This window comes from Diabrotica undecimpunctata, chromosome 1 (genome assembly GCF_040954645.1).
Source record: "Diabrotica undecimpunctata isolate CICGRU chromosome 1, icDiaUnde3, whole genome shotgun sequence".
Taxonomy (NCBI): Eukaryota; Metazoa; Arthropoda; class Insecta; order Coleoptera; family Chrysomelidae; genus Diabrotica; species Diabrotica undecimpunctata.
This window is the reverse complement of record NC_092803.1, coordinates 205,941,879-205,968,312: the sequence shown is the minus strand read 5'-3', so window position 1 is coordinate 205,968,312 and position 26,434 is coordinate 205,941,879. Positions and strand designations below refer to the sequence as shown.

The 26,434-nt window shown below is 34.4% G+C and overlaps 2 protein-coding genes across 5 annotated transcripts; one reads left to right on the top strand and one right to left on the bottom strand.

The window, feature by feature from the left end:
• Window positions 1–255: 255 nt before the first annotated feature.
• On the bottom strand, window positions 256–25,775 carry LOC140432901 (uncharacterized). 4 transcript variants are annotated; one of them, XM_072521062.1, is made up of 2 exons: window positions 25,719–25,775; window positions 256–4,361 (listed from the first exon to the last, which is right to left on the bottom strand). In XM_072521062.1, the coding sequence occupies exon 2, from the start codon at window positions 4,343–4,345 to the stop codon at window positions 2,435–2,437; it is 1,911 nt and encodes a 636-aa protein (XP_072377163.1). In that variant the 5' UTR covers window positions 4,346–4,361; window positions 25,719–25,775; the 3' UTR covers window positions 256–2,434. The 4 variants fall into 4 exon arrangements, with proteins under 4 accessions (XP_072377163.1, XP_072377165.1, XP_072377162.1 ...); XM_072521064.1 differs by lacking the exon at window positions 25,719–25,775 and adding an exon at window positions 21,654–21,811; XM_072521061.1 differs by lacking the exon at window positions 25,719–25,775 and adding an exon at window positions 12,823–12,926.
• LOC140437211 (uncharacterized) lies at window positions 19,539–19,901 on the top strand. Its single transcript, XM_072526586.1, has one exon. It carries the CDS (start codon window positions 19,539–19,541, stop codon window positions 19,899–19,901), a length of 363 nt encoding a protein of 120 aa, XP_072382687.1.
• Window positions 25,776–26,434: the final 659 nt, after the last annotated feature.

Genomic DNA, 26,434 nt, shown 5'->3' with positions numbered 1-26,434 from the left:
TCAATAAACTGGGAGATTTTGGAAAATCCCTAAATTAGGAACAAAACTATTAGCCGTTTACCTGCTGTTAAGATACAATAAATTGTAGATAGATTTGGGGATTAGATCATAAAATGCAAATGAGCGAACCCTTAGCGATTATCCAATAACTGAATGCCTCAGTGACCGAGACTTTCTAAGAATGTTGAGGGCTACTTAAATTGATCTTCTTTGAAATTGTAAATGTTTTGTACCTGTAGAGATTACGTACTTAGATCATTTCTTGATTAAAATGACTACAAAATTTTATACAAGAATTGAAATAAATTGGTATGTTTAAAAATTTTCAAATACAGTATAAAAATCTGAACTTTTATGCACTTTATGCAAACTTTTATACAAATATGCCAAAATATGAAATATTTGCATAAAATATGCACAATATGCAAAATATGCAATATGCATATTTGCCGAAGTCTACTCATTCCTTTGGGTCGGTTCTCACTTGTGACAAAGACCGATATATGCCATGCCATGCGGCTAAATGCGTGCATTTGAATAATTGAAAAATTAAAATACTAAATACTGAAATAAAAATTGCGTACAATGCAGGGACTTAGCTACAGACCGGGAGTATTGGAATTGGAAAATATTCTGTCGGGTCCCAGCGATTGCTTTCGCTTGTATTGTTAATAGTTAGTATGTAGTTAAAATCATGTGTTTACACGCCTTTTAAACAAAGCTAGAGCGAGACCAAACGTTTAAATGGCAATAAATATTTATATTTGGATGCAGTACATATTTCCATATAAATTTAAAATTATTTTTGAGTTACACTAAAGAATCTAAAAACAAAAACATAATAATTTTAGCTTCTCCGATAATTTCTTAAGAATCTGTACGAACTTAAATATTTAGGTAATAAAAATAAACGTGATATTACAATAATTTAGGTGAAGGTGGATACACATATGAAACCGGCAATGCTCTCGGTTTTCAGTTGATTCAGCTCAATCAATCGGTTACTCGTTATTTCTTTTAAACCACAACGAAAAGTATTGAAACGAACGAACAATTAAAGTGATTAAAAATAAAAGCACAGAAAACCAAGCATATGTATTGTACTAGATCAGACCAGATACCTAGACTATTAATTGATGATCTGAAACTGGAAGGTGTGGATACCTTCGTCTACCTGGGCTCGCTGCTGACCAAAGACAACAATGTCAGCGAAGATATTAAAAGAAGAATAGTGCTTGCCAATAAGTGCTATTATGGCTTGAGGAAACAGATGGCCCCAAAACTACCCAGAAAAATTAAAGTTGCCATATATAAAACACTAATAAGGCCAGTGTTAACATACGGGTCAGAAACGTGAACACTTGCATAGAACGACCAAGAATTGCTTAAACGTTTCGAGAGAAAAATTCTAAGGAAGATATATGGAGAAGTCCAAGAACAGGGTTTGTGGCGTAAGCGCTACAACTTTAAGTTATACAGAAGTTTTGGGGAACCTGACGTTGTAAAATGTATTAAATTAACACGCTTTCGATGGATAGGACATGCCATTAGGCGAGATGAAGATGCAATCAGAAAAATTTTCGGCCGAAGAGGACCAGTGGGAAGACGAGCCAGACGAAGATCAAAACTTAGGTATCAACATAACATAGAGAATGATCTAAAATCCATCGGAGTTGAAGCATGGAGAAGAGTTGCCAGAGACAAGGGCGAATGGAAGATTGTTCTGAAGAAGGCTTTGGCTCATTACGAGCTGTAATGCCACGGATGATGATGAAATAAATCAATGCTATTTTTATCCATACTAGCTAGCACTTTAGTGAAATAATATTAATTTATTAAAAGTGTTACACCTTTTAAAAATTAATTGCAACGCCTATGTTTAAGTAATGTGATTAGATTTATTTGTCTTTATTTACAATCTAATCAATACAATTCATCAAACACTATGTATCTTTTAAATTTACTTAAAAATTATTATATATTAAAGAATTTCACTTTGTATCAAAAGATGTAAATAAAATTCTCTTATAGAATCCTTTAAACAACATTTGTTTGCAACTAAACGAATTCTCATGATTTTATTTTTAAAATATTTGAACAAACACCGTTCTTTGTTTGCGCTTCTCATAGACAAAGTGGAATTTGCCAAATTGTATGTGCCTGCAATATATTCATTTGATATTTAAAATGGATGTAAACATTTTGACATTTTTCTCTACTCGATTTGAATTTTTTTTACATTTACTTTCATACGTCGTTATTAGATATTTCTGATCCCGAACACCATCACCATCGTCCTTTTCTATTAATTCTCTTTCGCCGCTTAACCCAATTCCAACCAACACTTCGTTAAAACCTTCGCTATAACATCTTCGAATCTAAGAGATCTTTAACATATAAAAATTCACTTATAAATCTAACAAAAACCTAATTATCACAGCATATTTCTGCAGTAGCAGTAAAGCTTCAAATGAAAGTCAGTAATGCAAGCACTCTGCTTTCCGTAGAGATTCAACCTACTGATGGTCCCTATAACTTCGAACTTCTTTGTCTTCTCAGCATACCTTACAGTGATTTCAAATACCGCTTCACCCGGTAAAGTTCTTATGGTAATCAAATAATCCTTGATCATATTCGAGCCCTTGATCTGAGAAGTGTGCGTCATCACCCTCGAGTTTAGAACAGCATTCAAGGCTAGTTTAGCGCATTGGGCGTAGCCTTCGAGCAGGTTGTTGATGTGACGTACCGCTTGTTGAGCTACTTGTTCGACCATGCTGTCGTTAGTATTAATCTCCGTACTTTGCTGGCAAGTGCACCAGTGGCTCGAGATGGCAGCATCTTCGCAAGTTCTTTCCTTACTAATTGGTTTGAAAAGGCTTACTGCTCTGCTAGATTTGTTCGATTCCAGCGATAGTCGCTTAGAAGGTTTAAGTAAGTCTAAAAATGTTTCGTGTAAGTCAAATGGAGAAGTCAGTCTTTTTGAATTCTGTTGTAAATTCTTGTAGGCTGTCGGATATCTTTTCTTTAAAGATTCAGGTATAAGTACGTGCACAAACGGGAGCCGTTCTTCCATTCTTCCTTGGAAGGTTTGCCTAATTGATCCCCACCTTATTCCGTGATCGCTTATAAAGAACAGAGCTGTGTTTTTTAAGTACCCTTGTTCTTGCAACTCTTTAAAGAAGGAATAATAATGCTGATCGCCTAATTTAGGTTTGTTGAGAAAATCGTGTGACAGACTAGCTCCCCAAAAAAACCCAAAATATGGTATGTTGTTACTAGTCATTGTTGTGACAAATCTGCTAATATAGTCCAGGAAATCCTTAAAAATAAGTCGACCTCCTTCACACTCAAAAACATTCATGTTATGGGAATTGCCTATTAAATTTTCGCTATATCTATTAAAGTACCCGTAGGCGTAATCTGTGGATTGTTGTCGGAAGCCTTGCCTCTGATAGTTAAAGAGACCCATCCACGACGAGTCTTCTCCAAATGACGTGGCATAGCCTTCTTTTTTGTAAAGATTCCAGATAAATGGGCAGTTGTCGAATCGGGCGCTAGATTTGGGCCAACAAATCTTAGCCATTTCCTTTTCGAACATCCCAGTCAGTACTGGAATCAAGTTTGGAAAAGTATTGTCACCTACTTTATTGTATCCTAGTAGTTCTACAGCCTTTTGTTCTTTTAAATATTTGACAGTCTTGGGCATTTGCCTATGCAAATTCAATCTAGATACAGCGTCTAATCCTACAACGAGAACATTAAATGGCTTAGGAGTAATATCGTTTGTAGTAAAGTTAGTTTTTATCGGTACAAAAGCAAAAGTATCTTTGTATATTGTAGTATTGTCGACTCTACAAGTTACTTGGATAAATTCATCCGTAATAATGGCACTGTCGCTAAAAGACCTACACTTAGGCTCTAACTTAAACTTATTATCAGTTTCTCCTTTCTTCGGTTCTCTCCTCCAAAACGGTGCATAACAGCAATTCAAATTGGTCGTGTCATTCAACTGATAAGAATACAATGAAGACTGAACTAAATAAACTGAAGTTAGGTTAGACTTAAACAGAGCTGGTTTTCCTTTGTTGCATTTTGGTAGTTTTGGTGTATCTATAAATTGTTTTATGTGAGCATCAAATGGATCCATGTATGGTATTTTGCAACCAGGCGTGTATATGGTAAACGCTCTGTCATCGAACGAAACATTACTAAAAATGGGTTTACTGAATTGTAACGTAAAATACTGCATTTGGAAGACATCGGCAATGAAGAGCATAGCTATGCACAGCACAATCGGTATCCAGTATATTGAAGGCACCCGCACTTTAGATTCATCAACTTCCATTCCATCAGTATAATTTCTGAAAAACAAAACCATTTTTTAGTATTAAGATGAAAAATTATTATTTAAATGACTGCTGGCAGTCAAATCCTAATGTTATTCAACAGACCAGTCAAATAATTACTATTAAGACATTGCTATCGTTATTTTATATTTGATAATTTTCAAATGAGTACACATTTTGTTAAATTCTGTCGAGACAATAATATAATGGTCCCTAACACTTGGTTTAAACTATCCAAAAGACACCTCTAGAGACATGGAGGTCTCCTCAAGACTGCTAAGGAATTGTTCGAAATGTAGATGTATTGCCTTTCTCTCTAATGACACTACAGCCAAATCGAGCCTTGGCCTTCTCAAAACTATGCCTCCAAACTTTCCAGTCCCTCGTCGATCTTCTTTAAATTCTCACGTCTAGCAATTTTTTCGCGTTCGGTGCCACTTCATCCTTCCAACTTTTCCGTGTCCTTCCTTTGGATCTTTTAAGTTTAACGAATTCTAAGATCGATACCTGTTTCAACAATTGGTGGAGTTCATGGTTGTAACCGGATCTCAAGAAAGTTTTCGTTAAGAGGTCCAAATATCTACCTTAGGACTTAGATCATAGACTTCCAGCTTTCTTTTTATGTTTTCTACCATCACCCATGTGTCGCATCCATATCATACTATTGGTCTAATAATAATTTTCCAGACCCTGATTTTCGATCTTCAGTTTATGTTTTTGCAGCAGATGAGTAAGTGAAAAAATAGCCTTTGTTTCTCTTTACTATTCTTCTTGGAATTTCTTGTGTTCTATCCATACTTAATGCAACTTCCATGTATGTGAAACTTCTACAGTTTCAATAGGTTTCGTACTGTTTTTTTTTTATTGTATAATGGCTTTGGCATAGCCAATTAGCCAGACTATTTGTGGTAATTACAATTTTTGTTTTTATTACCTAAGCCTATTTATAATATAAATTTACAGGAAGTAATATGTTGGTATACACATTCAATTTTTGACATATTTACAATTTTTGATTTGAATACCTAAAACTACTTATAATTTAAATTTACAGGATGTTAAGTATTCGTAGATACATTTTAATATCTGCTTATTATTTGAAAAAATAATTGTATTTAAATTGACAGGCAATGAACAATTTAGCTCAATTAGTTTTTCATACATCATTTTGATACTTTGTTTGTACTTTCCACACTCCAATATAAAGTGCTGCAGATATCCCACTTTACCACAGGAGCAATATGGGTTATCAGTAATACCTATGCTGTGTTTGTATGCAGGAGTGAGTGCGTGGTTTGATCTTATTCTGTTTATTGTTTTTATAAATAACCTATTTGTCTCATATTTGAACCATCTCTCATTGGGTATTAGTGGTTGGCAAGCTCTAAAGTTTATTCCAGTTGTACTTTGGTTGTATAAACGTTGCCATCTTTGTTTGCAGTTGTTTCTACTGATATTATCTATGACTGCTACTGGAAGAAGTATGTTGTTTATATTATGTTTGGTTAAAGCTGCAGATTTAGCTAATTTGTCGACTTCTTCATTTCGTTTCGTTCTCTAATTCAACTGTGCGTCCGTTGACTATGCGTAATTATACTACTCTGTAAATACTTTTATGTTTTTAACAGTTTTTCTTAGTCCTACATGTGTAGTTATGTTATTAATTAAATTAGTTAGTTACACTCCTACCTTTTCTTTCAAAGGACGATATTTTTCTTTTTAAATATCCTTGATACCTATTTTGAAGGAATTTTCAAGTTTGACACTTCAAATTTGACACTTAATCAATAATTCAATAGTAATATTATCAGAAAGAAAAATTGACAACTGAAAGAGAAATCGCCAGCTCAGTAAACTGGTTAAGAGCTGAATTGAAAAGGTTCGGAACAACAGGGCACGAAACACATGCCCTGCCCCATAATCTGTGTCTACGGAATGTAAATGTACTTATAATTATAGGAATCAGTAGTCAGCAAAGAAGTTTGTGAATTTTGGAGATGCTAAAACTAACCCAGTTTGAGCGATATCCAGCGACAGTAGGAAGATCTGTCCTGATCTGTCTGAAGATACCACAACCTGTTAATTATAAATTACCAAATCTGGACAATCAAACTCATGGACAAAAATATGAAATTAACATTATCGTATATAATATTATAAGAGAGAAAATTTTGACAGTTAAATCACGAGACGCCAGTCGACAAGACTATTTCACGAGACAATTAATGAACTATATCAACGAAACATAATCTTTATTTATTTGTTAACTATATAAAGTGTACAATTATTATAAGCTATGGTAGTTTGCCCATTATTTTCTACCAAAGCATGATTTTGTGTATTATTGACATGTCTTCTTCTTATAGTGCCGTGCACCTATAGTGCGTTGGCGAATTATCTTAAGGCCAGACGTCTGTCTTTTGCCGCATGCAAAAGAGCGCCAGTGTTATTTATGCCTGTCCAGTTATCTATGTTCCGTAGCCACGACATTTGTTTGAGACCTACTCCTCTCTTGCCTTCAATCTTTCCCTGGATGATTATTTGAGGGATTGCGTATTTTTTTCCTCTCAGGATATGACCGAGGTATCCAATTTTTCGTACCTTGATCAAATTGAATGATCAGTATTTGCCTTTCTTAAGACTTCCTCGTTTCTCACCCTATTTGTCCATGGTATGCGGAACATTTTTCGCAACGTCCACATTTCAAATGCCTCCAACTTATTAATGGAAGCTACTCTTAACGTCCATGTTTCCATGCCCTATAACAATATGGACCATACATAGCATTTAACCATCCTGTAGCGGAGATTGAAGGAAAGATTGCGGTTACATAGTTTAAAGCGGTTTAAATTTGATAAAAGATAAAAAAAATTTGATTATTGACATGTAGCATTTGGGAACTCGAAGGTCCAGCTTCATTTGTTGTTCTGAGATTTTTGATCAACTTCTGGTGGTGACTGGTATCCAGCTGCAGGTATGATTTTAGAGAGCTTGCATTTGAGTCACCCGTTAATTTAATTAACTTCTGTTCAGAAACTCTTTGATGAACAAGGCTGACACAGCTGAAGATCGATGAGAATCGTTTGTTATTTTATGTATTTTTGTGTCTACTCCAATTTTTTAGCTGTTTTGTCCATTTAGATACGGTGTTGATTCCAAATGGACAGTTTTTGAACCAAGATCTGTCCTTCCAGTTAGGATGAACAGTAAGAAAGAGTCTGTCTGATAAAATCTTTCATCATCATCATCTTTGGATTGACAATCCTCTGTGGATCTTGGCCTGCTCTAAGATTCGTCGCCATTCTGTTCGGTTTCTGGCAACATGTTGCCATCTTCTGATTTTTAATATCCGTAAGTCGGTTTCAATTCCATCTAACCACCTAATTCGCGGTCGGCCTTTGCTTCTTCTTCCTACAGGTGTTCCTGTGGTTAGCTTTTTAGCAATCGTATTTTCTGGCATTCATATTATGTGTCCAACCCATCTAAGTCGCTGTGTTTTAATGAATGTTATGACATCTGGCTCATCAAAGAGCTGATACAATTCAAAATTATATCTTCTGCGCCACTGCCCTTGGTCGTTTATAGCTCTAAATATTTTGCGGAGTATTTTACGCTCAAATATTCCCAAAAGTCTTTCATCTTTCTGCGTTAGAGTCCATGTTTCTGCTCCATATGTGAGGACCGGCCTCAGCAATGTTTTGTATATAATAATTTTAGTTCGTCTTTGAATGTTTCTTGAGTGGAAATTCTTTTGGAGTCCATAGTATGCCCTATTTGTAAGATTTATTCGTCTTTTGATTTATTCGCTTGTTTTATTGGTAGCAGTCAATAGCGACCCAAGGTATGTGAAGTTGTCAACACGTCCAAAGGTATGACTTCCAAAGACTGTTTCTCGTTCCTCATTTGCTATCGGATCCTTTGTAACCAACATGTACTTGGTTTTGTCTTCGTTGATGACTAGACCGACCTGTTTCGCCGCTGTTTCCAATTCTAGGAGATATTGCTCAACATCTCGCTTGCTACGCCCTATTATGTCAATGTCATCAGCATATGCTAAGACTTGTATCGATCTATTGTAAATAGTACCGCCGTCCCTAATTCGTGTATCTCGGACTGCCTTTTCTAAGGCAATATTAAATAGGAGACAAGCCAGAGCATCCCCTTGTCTGAGTCCATCCTTTATCTCAAAGGATCTAGAATTCTCTCCCTGTATTCTAACAGTTGCTTCTAAGTTAGACATTGCCATTCTCGTTAGTCGGATAAGTTTCTCTGGTATACCAAACTCATGCATTGATTGGTATAGCACTGTTCTCTTGACACTGTCGTATGCGGCCTTGAAGTCGACGAATAGGTAATGGGTTTCAATATTGAATTCTAATGTTTTCTCGAGAATCTGTCTTATTGAATGAATCTGGTCAATTGTTGATTTTTCTGGAGTGAATCCAACTTGATATTTACCAACTATGCCCACTGTGTAAACTTGCAGCCTTTCGTAGAGAATATTTGCTAGTATTTTGTAAGCAGTTGTTAACAAGGTTATACCTCTATAGTTGTCACACTGGAGCTGGTCACCTTTTTTATGTAACGGGCATATCACGCCTTGAGACCATTCACAAGGCATGGTCTCATTATGCCAAACAAGAAGTAAAAGCTTTAAGTAATTTAAGATAAAATCTTTAGTCCTATTTTTTCCATTCATTTCAAAACTAATCTAACTGGGCATACATTTTCGTTTGATGTATTTCTTACCAGCCATTTGCTGCTTGCCAAACATTTCAAACCGCCTTGGTTTGTTTTGGAAAAATTCTGTTGTATTCAATTCAGCCCCTAAATTCTCCCATAACATCAAATTCCTTTTGGAAAAAGTGAATCTAAGTGAAGTTTATGGCCTCATTGCCTCTCCAAGCAGGTTCAAATGAGCAAAGGTGAAAAATCTTTTTTTGTGCTCCATCAGGGGTTTCCTCGTTGTAGCCTCATTGGCATACAAATCTTGATTTTTCATCTGAATTCATTATATCTGTCCAAAATTGATTACGCCTTAGTGACGTTTGTCAAATTAACAACAATAGAATTACCAGACACCTTCGTGACGGATCTGTCATAATTTTGTCGCTGAGAAATTACACTAATGTCTAGAGCCTGGCCCACTACTCTGAGCCGCGTAATGTGGGTTGCCTATTATGAATTTGAATCGGGAAAATTACTGACTTACGTATGCATGACGTCCGACATCGGATAATCATTTTTTACTCTAATAGATGTTATAATAATTATTTCTCTTCTAAAAACGGATTGTCATTAGAACAGGCAATTTTAGTTCTATCATATAATGATTTAATGACTCCCTTTTTAACATTTATGTTGGGATGCTGATTATCCGATGTCGGACGTCATGCGTAAGTCTGTCAGTAATTTCCCCGATTCAAATTCATAATAGGCAACCTACATTACGCGGCTCAGAGTAGTGGGTCAGGGTCTAGACATTAGTAGAAAACTACGGGCAGGAAGGAGTTTTGTCAGTAGGAAAAGTGGCGATGCTACGACGTTTTATCACTTAAAAATAGTGTAAATATGTTCAATATGAATTCATGTTACAAACATACTTTTTCCTGAAAAGAAAACTATATTTAACATGTTATAAGTGAATACTTAATAAAATGAAACACCTTTTAAGTAAATAATTTAAAAAAAAATTAAATTTGAGAATGTGATTTATAATAGCGAATATTTCGTCCTCAGGCGTTGACTACTGCTTGTAATCTTCGTGAAATGCTCTGAAATAAATATTCAATTAATGCTTAAGAAATTGCATTCCATTCTTCTTGTGCTGCAATCCTTAGCTCTTTTAGTGTCATAAAAACAGGATTTCTGTTCCAAATGCGACGTTTTAAGGTGTCCTACAAATGCTCAATCGGATTTAAATCCCTCTTGTATGGTGGCCAATAAAATCTTTCAAATTGAACTCATCGAGGTAGTCATCCACTAATCTAGCAACATGAGAAAGTGAATTATCGTGTAATAACACGAATATGTCATATACAAATGGTCGGCCAATGGCAAAACATGATCTTCTAAAATTTTTCAATGTACATGTCAGCTGTATTCGCACAATCATCTCCATAAGTTCGGTATATCCTTCCCAAGCCTTACCGCCCCATAGCACTATGCAGCCATCGCCAAAAATATCGCTCTGTATGAGGTTACAAGTTGTACACCTATTAACAACAAGAGAAGATGTATTGAATAGATGGGTGGAATACTTTAACCAGGCACTTAATATAGAGAAAGAAGAAAACCTGAAAGACGAAAGGGATGAGGTAAGGGGAGAAGACGAAAGGAAAGAGGAACCACCAACGATTCTTGAAGTTAAAGATGCAGTTAAAAAACTAGCCTGAAACAAATTACTCGGAATAGATAATCTCCCAGCTGAACTATATAAAGAAAGTGGCTACGGAGACCATAATGACATTACAGCAGCTTATAAAAGAAATATGGACACAGAAATCCCTCTCCAATGATTGGAATATTTGAATACTTTGCACCATACACAAAAAAGGAGATATCTTTGAATGCTCTAACTACAGAGGAATTACGCTTATAAATGCAGCGTATAAAATATTTTCCACAGTACTATGTCATCATAGGACACCATATGCAGAAAATACCAGGCTGGTTTCAGAGGTGGTAAATCGACAATTCATCAGATTGCAACCCTGAAATAAATTTTGGAAAAAACACTGGAGTATGGCATTGATACTCATCCCATATTTATAGACTACAAAGCAGCCTACGACTCTGTGAATAGAAGAGAAATGTTCAAAGCAATGAAAGAGCTAGAAATACCAAATCAGTTGCTAAATTTAACAAAACTAACTCTTGAAAAAGTTGAATGTAAGTACGAATTCAGGGGGAACTGTCTGAACCTTTTAAAACAAATAACGGGCTGCGCCAGGTAGACCCTCTCTCCTATATACTGTTCAATCTGACTCTGGAAAAAGTAATACGTATGTCAAATATCACAACCACTGGTTCAATATATCACAAATCAGTGCAAATCTTGGCCTATGCTGATGATATTAATATTATTGGGAGAACGAATAACGCTGTACGAGAGGCGTACGTAGTATTAAAAGAATCAGCTACAAAAATAGGTTTAATAATAAACACCAACAAAACGAAGTATATGAAAATAAGCAAACAACCACAAGTCCTACGCGCACTTCTTATAGAAAACGACGTCATCGAAGCATTGAATGAATTTTTTGTATACCTGGGAGCGCTCCTTAACACTGAAAATAATACTACCGCAGAGATAAACCGCATGATTTGCACAGCCAACAGATGTTAAGTTGGGCTCAATGTCCTCCTTAAATTCACAATTATATCGAGAAATACAAAAATAAAACTCTACAAAACAATAATATGCCCAGTCCTAATATATATATATATATATATATATGGATCAGAGACCTGAACTCTGAACCTGGAAAAATAATGAAAACATGTTAGGATGTTTCAAAAGAAAAGTACTAAGGAGAATCTATGGAGCAGTGAATAACAATGGAGTGTGGAGAAGACGATACAACTTCGAATTTTATACCTGATATTGCAAAACATATTAAGATATGACGTCTGAGGTGGATAGGACATAACCCAGCTAGAAAAACGCTTCTTGATAGACCCATTCGTCAGAGAAGAAGAGGAAGACCCAGAACAAGGTTCCTTGATAACATCGATGAAGAGATGAGAAATATGGGAATACGTGCTTGGCGGAGGAAGGCGATGGATTGGGACGACTGGAGAGACATTCTTGAGGAGGCTACGACCCACGCAGGGTTGTAAAATAAGTGGCATACCGTTCGTCAACTTTTCTGTAGACGAAGTTTCGTCCATGCGGCTTCCGTAACTGAATTCTCGTTTGATCTGTTAACAAAACATTTTTCACAGCAATATTCGCTGCTCGATAGTCTAATTAACATATCCAATTAAAATATTCCTATTTTTGTCCATGAGTGTATAATGTTAATTTAAAAAATTTTCTCTAGCTCTTTATAAATCTTGTAGAGTTCCGTCTAGAAATATATTATTATAGCGTATCGATTTAAAAAAAGGTTAACAAATAAAGCCAGCAGTGAAATGATATATTTTAACCAAAAAAAAACAAAAAAATGTAAAAGAAGACCAATTTTATTTGCATATTTTTTATGGCGAAATATTTTTAGCCATACTAGTATACAGATTTCTGGTCAGTCTATTTAAATATTACGTGTGAATGCTAAAATTACTAATTTGAAATATGAAATAGATTAAATTCATAAATACATACATAAATTTCACTTATTACATATCACTAACAGGAACTTCATCAAAAAGTGAAATCTGTGAATAATATATAGATATTACCACAATCCTCCAAAACCAAAACATTATGCCACTCATTCTAAGCTTAATTAATGTTAGATTATATAAAACCTACCCCAATGTTTTGAAGATTATGATACCTATCAATATTGCGGTCATCACGAAAAAAAGAAAAACAACAAAGAAAGACATGGATAACATAGATAGCGTTAACTGATGTATTACTTAATAAAAAACAGATTAAACTTCTATTTAGAATATATACTAAATTTTCATTAACAATAAATATCTTATCATCAAAAAACAAAATTATAAAAAGTAATTGAATTAAAATCGATTTTATACGGTGATATTAGGTATTTTATGTCGAGATTTTATTGAATCGGGTGATATTGTACCATATTTGCAAAATTAAAGGCAATATGCTGATGATAAAATTTATTCTATGAACTGGCATATTTATACGAAGCATACTTCAAATATTTCATGTTTTACATAGAATTTAATGATTTATACTTAAAAAATAAACAATAATAATAAGCAAACGCAAAGTTGAAAACATTATTTATTGATGAAAATGAACTGGCACTACGGAATGAAAGAGGCAGCAGATTACTTCAATTCTGTCAAGAACAGAAAATGATTGTTATGTTATGATTCAAGCTGCCAGTTCCCAGATTATACACGTGGAAATTGCCACCAGAGAATAAGAAAAATTGCATCAAACACTGAAAAAGTATTAGAAGTTTAAAATCCTTCCCCGGTGCAGATGTTAAAACTTTGAGATGTGGTTATTCTGTCGCATTCTAAAATTAGACTGGCCATGTTAAAAATGAAGAAGTTCGAGTTCAAAAGATATCGATTTTTTACAGAACTGACATTCAAACTCGCCGGTCGCTTCAAACATTGTTTCCGAGAGAACGATGCATTCGATTCAACATTTTTCGATTTTTTTGTGTTTTACCCGGGGATTTTAGGGGGAAGCCCGGAGGAAAAAGTGGTAAACTTTTTTGCATCTTTTTTGGGGTCCCAAAATTAACATTCTCCGCAAAATTCAGCTTGTTGGCTCAAATCTCTAACGACTGGACTATACCAGAAAAATTGAAAATTAAAAAAAAAAAACAAAATGGCGGACATTTGAAAAATGGTTCAAAAGTTGACCTTTATTTGACGTTTTTCAGTCACAAAAATTTTATTATTTTTGTTTTTGGTCAAATTGTATTAAACTATCCTAGAAAAAATCAAAACAAACAAAATGCATTAAAGTTTATTAAACTTTACAGACTAGATCCAAAAATTAACGATTTTGAGAGAAACTACGTTTTTAAAACTGGAAGACAGTTAGTCTCCGGATCTAGTTTGTCGATTTTAATAAACCTTGATCTAATATCTTTCTTTTGGGTTTCTTTATGATAGTTTATCACAATTTGACCATAAAAGATAATATTAAAATTTTTGTGACTGAAAAAAGTCGAAAAAAATGTCTTCAAATGTCCGCCAAACACCTGGTTTAAACTACCAAAAAGAAGATTATATACATGGAAAGCACTTGGAGATAATCAAAACCACATAATAAAAAACCAGATTGATTATATATTAATTGACAAGCGTTATAGAAATGGAATCAGGGCAGTTAAAACATATGCTGGGACGGACATCGGTTCCGACCACAATCCTGTTATCGATAAAACCACAATTAAACTGAAGAAAATCAAACGCAGAGAGAAGATAAAACCTAGCCTCGAAAAACTTAAAGATCCAGCAGTACAGGCAGAGATAAAGAAAATACTCAATGATACACTCAAAAAAAATTCAGTGAAGCGCCCGCAGTAGTAGAAGAATCAGTAGAAAATATTTGGCACATCTTCAAAACAACAATCACAACTATACAAACAGAACAACTACAAGACAACACAAGAAAAACAAAGAATACATTGATGGCCGAAGAAATCCTAGAACTGATGGACGTAAGAAGATCTTACAAAAACCGCAATGAAGCAAAATATAAAGAAACCCAGAGAACCATCCGAAACAAAATCAGGAAAGCCAAAGAAGAATGGATGATCAGCAGATGTGAGGAACTAAGGGAATTACTAAAAAAACATGGCTATTTCAATACATACAAAAAGATTAAGGAAGTCACAAATACGAAAAAAAAATTCACTACAACAACTCTAGCCCAGAAAATGTAGGAAATACATGGGAAAATACATCGAAGATCTGTTTGATGGCGAGAGAACAGAACCATAAATGAATATAGTACAAGACACAATACTTGATATATTAACATCAGAAGTTACAAAAACAATCAATACACCAAAGCCACGAAAGGCCTCAGGTCCAGATGAGATATATGTAGAGATGATAAAACTTATTAATGAAGAAAATCTTCAGTCCTTAACATTACTATTTAACAAATATATACCACTGGAATCTTCCCCGAAGACTGGCTTAGATCGACATTTATACCTATACCCAAGAAAATTAAAGCAAGTAGATGGTCACAGTTCAGATTAATTAGCCTGATGAGCTATTTTCTGAAAATTTTACTCAAAATTGTACATCAACGTATATCATACGTCATATCGTCATACAGAGAATGCGAAAGAAATCTGAACGACAATCAATTAGGATTTTGTATGTGGCTTGGTACTAGGGAGGCATTATTTGGCCTCCAGATATTACTACAAAAATGCCAAGATCAACGAAAAGACTTGTTTCTCTGTTTTATCGACTACGAAAAAGCGTTAGATAGAGTAAAACACACAGAACTCATAGACACCCTAACACAACATGGTATAGACCATAACACGGTGGACCTTATTAAAAACCTATATAACCAGTACAGAAATTCCAGTATCTTGGTTACTGGATAACAAACGATGTTGACTACGAAGTTAAAATACATGCTCGTTTAGAGTATGCTAAGTCAGCTTTCCAAAGAATGAAAAAATTCCTAATAAACTCTACCTTATCGTTGGATATCCGATACCAATTTGTAAAAACATTAATTTATTCCATATTGCTATACGAAGTGGAAACATGGACACTCGGAATCACAAGTATGAGACGTGTAGAAGCCTTTGAGATGTGGGTTTTTTGAAGGATGTTGAAGATCTCTTGGACAGAGCACGTGGCCAACAACGAGGTGCTGAGAAGAATGGGGACTGAAAGAGAACTCCTAAATATTGTAAAAACCAGAAAACGAGTTATCTAGGACATATTTACAGAGGAGAAAAATACAACTTAATAATAGGAAGGGAAAGTGGAAGGAAGATGAGGTCCAGGAAGAAGAAAATGCTCCTGGCTGAAAAATGTAAGAGACTGGACAGGCATGGACACACATTCGATACTAAGAACAGCTCAAGATAGAGAGCAACTTGCTGTAGTTATGGCCAACCTTCAGTAATGGAGTTTTTTTAAATATTTTCAATTTTTCTGGGAAATTATCACGTAAGGGTATTTCTTTCTTAATACCCTTCTCAAATTGTATATTTCAGGTTTGCCATTGCAGAGATTAACTGTCCACTGTGGAGCAGTAATTTTTGGACGATAAATTTTTGGACCATCTTTAACATACAGGAAAAATGAAAAAAAAAGAAAAAAAAAATTTTTATCTTTATATAAAAAAAATTTGATTAGATGAAAATAGATAAGATACAAAAAATTTTGAAAATATCTCCATCTGTCAAAATTTTTGAAAAAAAAATAACTCAATATAAAACTAAACTAAATATAAAAAATATAAAGTTTGGATCTATGGTACATAGGTCATTATATAAATTTTGTCTAGAATTTACGCAGAATCTAAAAGTGCAATAATATATAGGGTATCCGGTTTAAAATAACAAAGTTGTATTTCATTTTCGGTATAACCTGTCAAAATATTCATAACTTGCAATCCACGTAAACCAATTTTTATAAATATCGTGTCAGTAGTTTAACGATATATAGATAGTGTCTTTGTCTGAAACACCCTGTATACTTGCAATTTTAACAACACTAATGCCTAGTAATCTATTTATAGGACGAGTTAAAATTGAGTCCATATTAAGAACAATATTACTGATCTTCATGTATACGTAAAATAAATTTGAAAAAAAATAATTTGGGTGATACTAAGCCCCCTTTCAGACGAGGATACTGTATCCGAGATACGCGTATCCGAGACGCAGATATTACATAGACTCAAATGGAGCTTTTCACACGAGACGCGCGAGAGATACAGTATGCGAGATACCGAATTCAGTATCTCGGACCTTCCTGTCGCCGACGACGAATGCGTATCCCAGATACAGAAGAAACATTACGTTAAATGAACGCTTTCAGACACGAATACTTTTGCACCACATTCCATAGACGCGCGATTTTCTGTCGAATAATTGTGAATGAGCAACGAAAGAAAGCCGGTGTTTTCTGAATATAGTTAAATAATGGAGAGTACTGTATTTGATAGTGACAAATTTATTTGTTTGGTACAATCAAATCCCTGTCTATGGGATACAGCATCGCCAGATTACTGCAATAGAAATAAAAAGCAGCAGTGCTGGGTCGAAAATTCTAAGCGACAATTTTGAGGCCATGACTGCAGTACAGCAACATGAATATGGTAAGAAATAAACATGTTTTTATTATAAATACATAGTAGAATAGTTTAATATTTTGTTTCATACGTACACAATTTAGTTTTAAAAGTTTGCTAATTGGAATTTTGATTATTTAACGAATATCAAACTACATTATTGTGAAAGGAATACGGTCATTTTTTATTTTGGGAGAGGTAAACAATTTACAAATTGGAGATAAGTACACATATTTATTTTAAATTTAAGTCATAGACTTTAACTTTAAAAAGTCATAGAAAGCCGTTCTTTTGATGAAATAATTCTACGCATAGTTGTGTCTTTTTTACTCAATTAAATTTCCAAAATTTTGTGAAGTTCTTCAAACGACTTCACAAACATTCGAAAATAATTAAAAAATTAATGGATCTTGCAATAAATCTTGATACAGCAAACTATACGTTCCCTTGGTTTCTCTTAATTCTACAATAGGATGAACCCACAAATTACGTCGTCTTTTCAGTTTCTTTTTATTTAATATGTACCACAGCATAACACACTCTTCTACATCCATGATCCAAAAATATAACCGCACTGCACTGCTACTATTTTCATACTGACGAGCATGCCTGTGAATCCGATACAGCCGCCATCGAAAATTCTGTATCTCGCATACAGTATCTCGCATACAGTATCCTCGTCTGAAAACCCTCTAACTTAAACCATAATTAAAGACGAAGCAAATATTAGAAGTAGTGTAGCAGAGGTTTACTATGGTAAACCATGGTTTACTCATGCAGTCAATATAGCAGCTAATGAAAAACAAAATGCCTACATTAAATAATTAGGCAACATGATGAAATTTACAAATAAGTAACCAGAGTGAACTGTGAGATAAAGAAACTAAACCAAGCATACTGAGAAAGATCCTCTGTAGAAATAAAGAAAAATGTGTGTGGAGGTCAGAAGGTTTGAAGAATGTATTCACCACATGTCATATTTTACGCAGCGAAAAACAAGAGCTGAAACATCGCTTCGAGGAAACGATCAATGAGATTTCCAAAAATGAAAGTAATAAGAAGCATACGAGATAGAGAATAAGAAAGGAGGATACAATAAGAGTAACTGAGAAAAAACACATATCCAATACAAAAATACCCCCGAAAAGGTAGTATCACAAATGGACATCAACATCACAAGCGCTGTGATTGTAGAATAAACATTACCATGTCCTACAACAAGAAAGAAACAAAAAGAAATATGAAGTGATACAAAAACGCACATTGAAAGTTAAAGACATACACAATATTTATTAATCTGTAAAAGTAATAATAAAAGAAATTTACTGTTATGTTGCTCAAACCCTTTCCTAAACATTGATTTGTTTGTCCTATGTAGGTAGGGGAAGCCGGGGCAAAATGAGCACCGGGGCATGATGAACAATTCCTTAAATTTAGAAAATTTCCAATGCAGTTTGGCAACACCTCTCTAGCATAATGTAAAAGGCGCGTGCCCGTAACAGGCACCTCAGTTTAGACGAATCAACCGTTCGCTGCGGTCGTTATTTGTAATAGATATCTCTTTGTACACGTGATATAATTTTGTAAGATATTGTTTAGTATACTACGGCAATCAGTGATTAGTTTTTAAAATTGTTACAGCTCTACGATCAAAAGGTGAGTTTAGTTATTACATTAATGTAACTTAAATCAAAAGAATTGTTGTGGTTTCTTTTAAGGAGGCAAAAATAGTTAAATATGAAGCGTGGGGCATAATGAGCGGGGCAAAATGAGCAATAATAGGGTGCCCATAATGCCCCTGTCCGTATTGCCCCTAGTTATCAACCTGTTAGATACACTCTTAAACCAACGTTTGTTTCTATTTCAGTTAAGCAAATATGGTGCGTAATTATATAAAACAGACCAACAGACAATCTTGGACAGAGAATGTAATGGCACAAGCAATTGATGCTGTTATAAATCGAAACATGGCGTGTCAAACTGCTGCTACAAATTATGCTGTTCCTCGTGCTACTTTACAACGTCGCATACGTAAATACCAAGCCAATCAAGACATGTCTTGTGCCGTTAAAAAAGGCATGGGATTCTTCAAACCGGTATTTACACCAGAGTAGGAATTGGAGTTGGTGGGCTATATTCAAGATATGGAAAATCGCCTTTTTGGGCTTACATCAAGAGACCTTCGAAAAGTTGCATATCAGTTAGCAGAACGAAACGAAATTTCCCATAACTTTAATCATACCACCAAAATGGCGGGAGAAGATTGGTTGTCTGCTTTCCTTAAAAGGCATGATGTTCTATCTTTGAGAAAACCAGAGGCAACTTCTGCAGCACGCGCTATGGGGTTTAACAAAATTTCAGTAAATAGGTACTTTGAACTTCTAACTACGACTATTGAGAAATACCAGATAACGGCAGATCGATTATTTAATGTTGATGAGACTGGCATAACCACTGTTGCCAAAAGTCTCAATAAAATTATCGCAACCAAAGGGAAAAAGCAAGTTGGGTCTTTGTCGTCCGCAGAGAGAGGGAAGATGCTTACTGTGGAAATATGTATGGGTGCAGATGGTTCAATCATGCCTCCACTTTTTATTTTTCCAAGGAAATGAATGAAGCCGGAACTGTTAGATGGCGCACCACCAGGGTCTTGGGCTGAGTGTAATGATTCAGGCTGGATGCAAGGTGATTTGTTTGTTAAATGGTTTAAAAAATTCGTAGCATGGTCAAGAGCTTCAAAAGAAAATATTGTGTTGTTATTGTTAGATGGCCATTTTACGCACACAAAAAATTTAAAACTTATTGACCTTGCAAGACAGCATGGTGTAGTTCTGTTGTGTTTTCCACTTCATTGTACCCATAAACTCCAGCCACTAGATGTAAGCTTCATGAAACCATTAAGTGTCTATTACGCTGACGAAATAAAAAATTGGTTAAGGTTGAATCCAGGTCGAGTAGTTACTCACTACCAAGTGACTGAACTTTTTGGAAAGGCGTTTATTCGAGCGGGAACAATGTCAATAGCTATAAATGGTTTTAAAGCTACCGGGATATGGCCACCTAACCCAAATATTTTTGTGGATGCTGATTTTGTGGCAGCGGATACTACAAATATAGAACAGTGGCAAAATACTGGAATTATAGAGTCTCGGCAGAACACGCCACCTTCACAAAGCATAAGGCACTCTCCACAACCTGGACCGTCAAACAGATCACCTTCTTCAGACTTACCTTCCCAAAACATAAGGCACTCCCCACAGCCTGGGATGTCAAACAGATTGCCTTTTCACGATTTACCTTATCAAAACGATAAGCCAACTAAATTTGTGTTTGCTTCTCCACAGCAAATTTTACCCATTCCAAAGACTACAAAGAAACAAAGGCAGACAAGAAATCGGGGAAAGACAGCTATTTTAACAGAATCGCCCTACAAGAACGAGCTCATGGAGTCAACTCAAATTAAAGAGGCTAGAAATTCTAACGCTGAATCTAAAAAACGAAAAGTGTTTAAGAATGATGAGGATGAAAAAGAAAACAAAACAGAAAAAGGTCTAAAACCAATGTGAAAAAACAAAAAACTGTTGAAGATGACTCGGAAAGTGACGTTTCCGATGTAGATTGTCTATACTGTGGATACTCATACTTGCAATCAACTGAAGGGTGGGTAAGTTGTTGTGTATGCGAAAAATGGGCTCATTGCTCCTGTGCTGGAGAAGAGGACGATGACGATGAGTGTAAATATATTTGTGAACAGTGCCAGAAATAAGCAAAACTTTTCTTAAATGCTGTGCTCATTGTGCCCCATACCCGGGGCATAATGGTTTTTTGTTAACTTAACATTTTTTAATTATTTTTTTTTATTGTTAAGTCAGTTTTAGGTTAAAATTGTATTTTGTAATAAAAAATAATAAATATGTAACTATATAGAACTAAAATAATTTCCATATTACCACGAACAAGATCAAAATTACCCAATGTCCTTAGGGTGCTCATTATGCCCCAGCTTCCCCTATGTATCACTTAAAAACACTTCCATGGACACTACATATCACTTTTGAAAGTAGATGTTCTAATAGATATTCAATTATCGATTCATAACTGCACAAATGTGGTTTTATCTGTTTGCATTCGATTACGCCATATGTATATATGCAAGGTCATTGTTAAAAAAATATAATAATTAATTTTAAGTATTCGACCAATTCTAAAGTCAAAGCAGTTATGTTGCTGTTATAGATCATGATCAGCACTTTCTAGATAAAAATATAAACAATTAGTATTGTTGTATATTTTTTGTACCAATAATATAGCCGGACAATAAATATATGATAATATGTACTTAGAAAATAGATATATATATTTACCAATTATCTTCTTGCTATCTTGCAATCAAAAAGGAACATTTAGAATCGGTATTGTTAATCAAAACAGGCTTCAGTACCATCTCTTGTGTGTTTAAATGGCTCTAATAGAGGACACAGATTGTTTAAATTGAATACAGTCGTGACGTTCGGCTCAATATTGCCAAATATCACCGACGCCGAATCCAACTTCGACGCCGACGACGGACTTTTGGCGCCGGCGTCTAAAAATTCTCTCACAGGGCTCGGCGCTCATTAGGGAACAGGGAAATGTTTCTGTTTGGCGTCGCATGGGCATGTGACGCACATAATGCGATTTGGTCAATTAGGGTAGTAGTAAGGGGTCATAGGAAAGCACCACAATTAGAGGAAATAATCGATTAATTTTTAACGTAACGTAGCTGGTTCACTTTGGTTTTAAACCGAAGTGATTAAGGTATCTTCACACTATTGCTCGGTTTTCACTTCGATAACAGTTAAATATAGTTCAAAAGCTCCTGTATTTGTATATCCTCCTACTATTGAGGTTATATTGAGCTAAACTCATTTGATTTCTCATGATTTATTTTTTGAGCCAAAAACTTGCGCAGTCTTATTTCATAAAATTAATATACCTTTTGTGTCTATATATAAACCATCTGACATTAGAGTAGAAAAGGCTGATTAGATACCTACATTTATTTGAACAATTCGATTATAATAAAACAGTTTTTTATGGTGATTTTAATGCCCATCATTCCGTGTGGGCTCCGATCCCGGATGACCGTAATAGTAGAATATTAGTCGAAAGCAGAACTACTCTCTCTAAATGACAGAAATTTTAGAATCGCATTAAGTGGGAATCCTTCTGTCATTGATTTGATCACTTCAGCTACATTAAACTACATTTTCCTATTAAAATAGAACTTAAAATGAACCCTTCTTCATTCCTAATTAATCCATCAACAAAATGGATGATGAAATCTCCTTTCAAACCATCAGAAGATAGCCCAACTTTTTCATACTATCTCTCTAGTCTCTTTAAAACTATACCCTATTGAAAAAACCTTTTACTCCTTGAACTCCAAGGCCTCGAACGCAAAGTAACTATAATAACTACATAAACTATAAAAATATTGTAACTCAAACCAAACGGTTATTTAAAATAAAAAAAGGAATTGGATAATTTTTTTAAATAGTTTGAATAGAAGCACTCCTCTCTCAAAAATATGGACAATCGTAAGATTAATTTCCAATAACTATCAGTATAACAAAAAACCTCAACTTTGGGAAGATCTCATTAAACAGATGCGATTCATATTATTTAAAAATTTCGTTTTGGAGAGGCAACGAAATAGTAGTTTCGGTGACTTTCCCTTGATTTGTGTAGGTGAATAATTCTTTCCGAAGTGAGAAAGGTACTAAAAGTAGCAAGATCAGCTTCCATCTCAGTTGACCAATTCCATAGGCATCATTAAATTCTAGAAGTATTTTTCGTAGATTTTCAGTCTTAGTGGGAAGTCCTTCGAAAGCCAAAAAGAGTTTAACGCTTGTGTTGGTGAATCCTTCGTAACGTACTGAAGCAGGTTGGTCGTGTAGAAAAGCAAGATGTAGTTTAATGGCTTTCAAGATATCCGGTTCCCTTAATCTTGCTATAAGATATCGACTGTTCGAGTTATTGCTTAATCTAACTCTTGGTGAGGTCAAAGGATCCAGATTTATCGATGGTTCCAAAGTATCCTTCTTAATGAAGTTAATACGAGAATGAAAAGCATTCTTAGATTTGCAAATTTCGATGGCCTGCTTGTCTGTGACTATTTTTGTATTTTCCACTTCACTTTTGTTGTTGCTTAAAATGGTAATTGGATTTTCCAAGCTAACGGGGCTTCTGATGTTCTTCTGATGAGATGTTTGATTTGGATAAATGGTGGCATGTGGTATTGATAAAAGATTATCTGTAAATATATTAAATTTGTATGGGAACAGAAAAATAGGTATACTTATGTGACCATAGATGTATTACACGGTCCAAGAATATTATATAACGGTCACAATAATTCTAAGCCCTTTATTATTTAATGTTTATACTTGCTTGATGGATGACAAATGAACATAATTTATATACGGATGATATACGTTTATATACCAGCCATAAATCCTACGAAGATTGTAAGTTGAATCTAAAACTTAGCTTTAGCAACATAGATAAGTGGGTAAAAAAATCGGTTTTAGTATATCACAAGAAAATCTTCGATTATATGTGTTTCACAAGACATAGACAAAAAATCACATGAAAATGTCAGATAAATGAGTATGTTTTCATATTTTAGAATAAGAGTGGGCAAGTTTAGAATGGGCAAGGAATGTGAGATCGAGATCACTAACACAATCAAAAAGCGTAAATTAGAATATCTTGACCATGTTATGAAAAATGCACACATATACGTCTTATTGCAACTCATTCTTCAGGGCAAGGTATTTGGACAGAGAGGACCGGGAAGAAGAAGAATATCTAGGCTTCAAACCTAAGGAAGTGGTTCAATACATCTACAACTAGTCTACTCCGAATAGCTGCAAGTAAAGTTAGGATAGCTATTCTGATCGCCAACATCCGTTGAATAACCTTGAATGTGGTGCAAATCAGCATATCTCTTTAAAGTTCTATAGATCCTACATTTGATTCATTCTGGATTATATTTGTATTCTTAATGGTTCAACATGCAAAACAAATCTTTTAACGCTAAATACAATACAAATTAAATCGATAAAAATGAGTTTAGGAGCTATGATGTCTTCACCAAACCAAACAGTTCTAGTAGCAGCCTAAGAACTACCCCTAACACATACGTAGGCAAAGATTAACCAAAAAACGTCTAATAGCAACAAAAGTTTTTACTGGAGAATAAAACATTCTCCTCCTTTAGCAGAATCTTCTATTGACACGAATTCATACCAATCTTCTATTTTTCAGCTACCAAAATTTCCTTTTTTACGAAAAAGACCCTGAAGTTCTGATAACCAAACCAACTACTATAATGTCCTCTTATTTAGACTTAATATTTAAATCGATACGAAACTAATATTTAAATCGATACGAAGCAAATTAGTAGAAGATTTAACAATATTTTATACAGCTTGATCAAAAACTGATGAAAGTGTTGGTTTCGCATTTTTTTGTTCCAAACAGCAATTATGTTAAGAAATATCGAATTCCTGAAAGTTGTTCTATTTTTACAGCCGAGGTAGATGTCATACAGAAAGCTCTAACTTGGTGTGTCACTAATTATTGTGAGAACATTGTAATAGTGTCAGATTCTTAGGTAGTATTATAAGCTATTTGTAGCCATCCATTAGATAATTTTCAAAACTCCATTATGCTTGATATCAATAAAATTATTACTTGAACTAAAATTCATAAAGAAAACAGTTATTTTACGCTGGGTTAAAGGATATAGTGCAGTAAATGGAAACGAATTAGTGGATAGTATGGCAAGAAATACATCTGAGATATCAGAAATTATAAACATTTTTAAGTTTAAAGATCTATTTTCTATTATCAGGAGTATTGTCAGAGAAAGATGGAAGTCAAAAAATAAAGAGATTCAAAAGGCATCAAGAAACCATTACTTTTCTATTCATCCATGTTTACCAAAAAATATTGTTTATTTTAACTGCAATATAATAAAGTACATTCCTCGTTGATAACCCGGCTAAAACTTAACTACGGCGTCTTTCCAAAAAATCTGCATATTTTATTATGCAGATCGATTTTTATCTTTGCAGAGACTTTATTACATATCGATTCTTTGAGCTATATTTGAGTAGCTATTCGGTATTTGGTCTTCACTTGGCGATTTCCACTTCAATATCGTAGTGATTCGAGTGCTTTTTTAATATCTTGTTCTAAGATCTATGTGCTCCCATCTATTGCTTTATGTGACAATGAGTTCAAATACCGAAAACAATGACAATCTACTCCGTATACCACAAGATTTCTGTACTCTCAATAGCATAAAGTCACAACGAATTAATTTAAAGAAGAAGAAAGGACATTTTTAAAATCAAACTGATTAAAAATTAAAAACTTACCCCAAAATACACAAAAACAAACACAATCTTATGGAATACCTGCAACTCTTTTTTAGTTTCGTTTGCTAAAGAGGAAATTTGATAAAATTATACACCCACAAAAGTTTTATCAACGATGTTGCACGATCTGTGTGTGTATCAAATGAACACATACATGAACATGAACGTAATAAGATTATAGTGTTGGATACAAAAGGATTACTTTAGTTTGATTTTAATTAAGACATAATGCAAATTTTGAGAGTCATATTAAAGGACATAGGTTTTCTTTATTTTATTTATCAGTGATTTATAAGTCGCATTTCTAGGTTTGCTCTATTTAAATATACCTAATCTAATTGTGGTAGTTTGTTTTTGAACTGCGATACTTTCTAAATAGAAATATTTTATTTAGAGGTTTGTGGTCTAGCTCGGAACTTGTTTTCAAAATATATTTTTTTTTTATTCAGGCATGTTATAATAAACATTTTAAGGTATATGACTTTAAAATTAGTATTTTGATGTGCGTTCCTACCACAACTTTTTATTGGGATAGTTTATTTGTTTACATTGTATGGATCTTTAAAGAGAAGAAGGAAAATCTGCATACAGACACCTGTGACTCATCCAGGTAGTGTTGGATTCCTAATACCCTAACGAAGTTGTGCCAGGACGAGATTCCCGAGGGAGTTAAACCTTTGACACTTCATCCCATCACCACACCGTTCGGTGTGGTG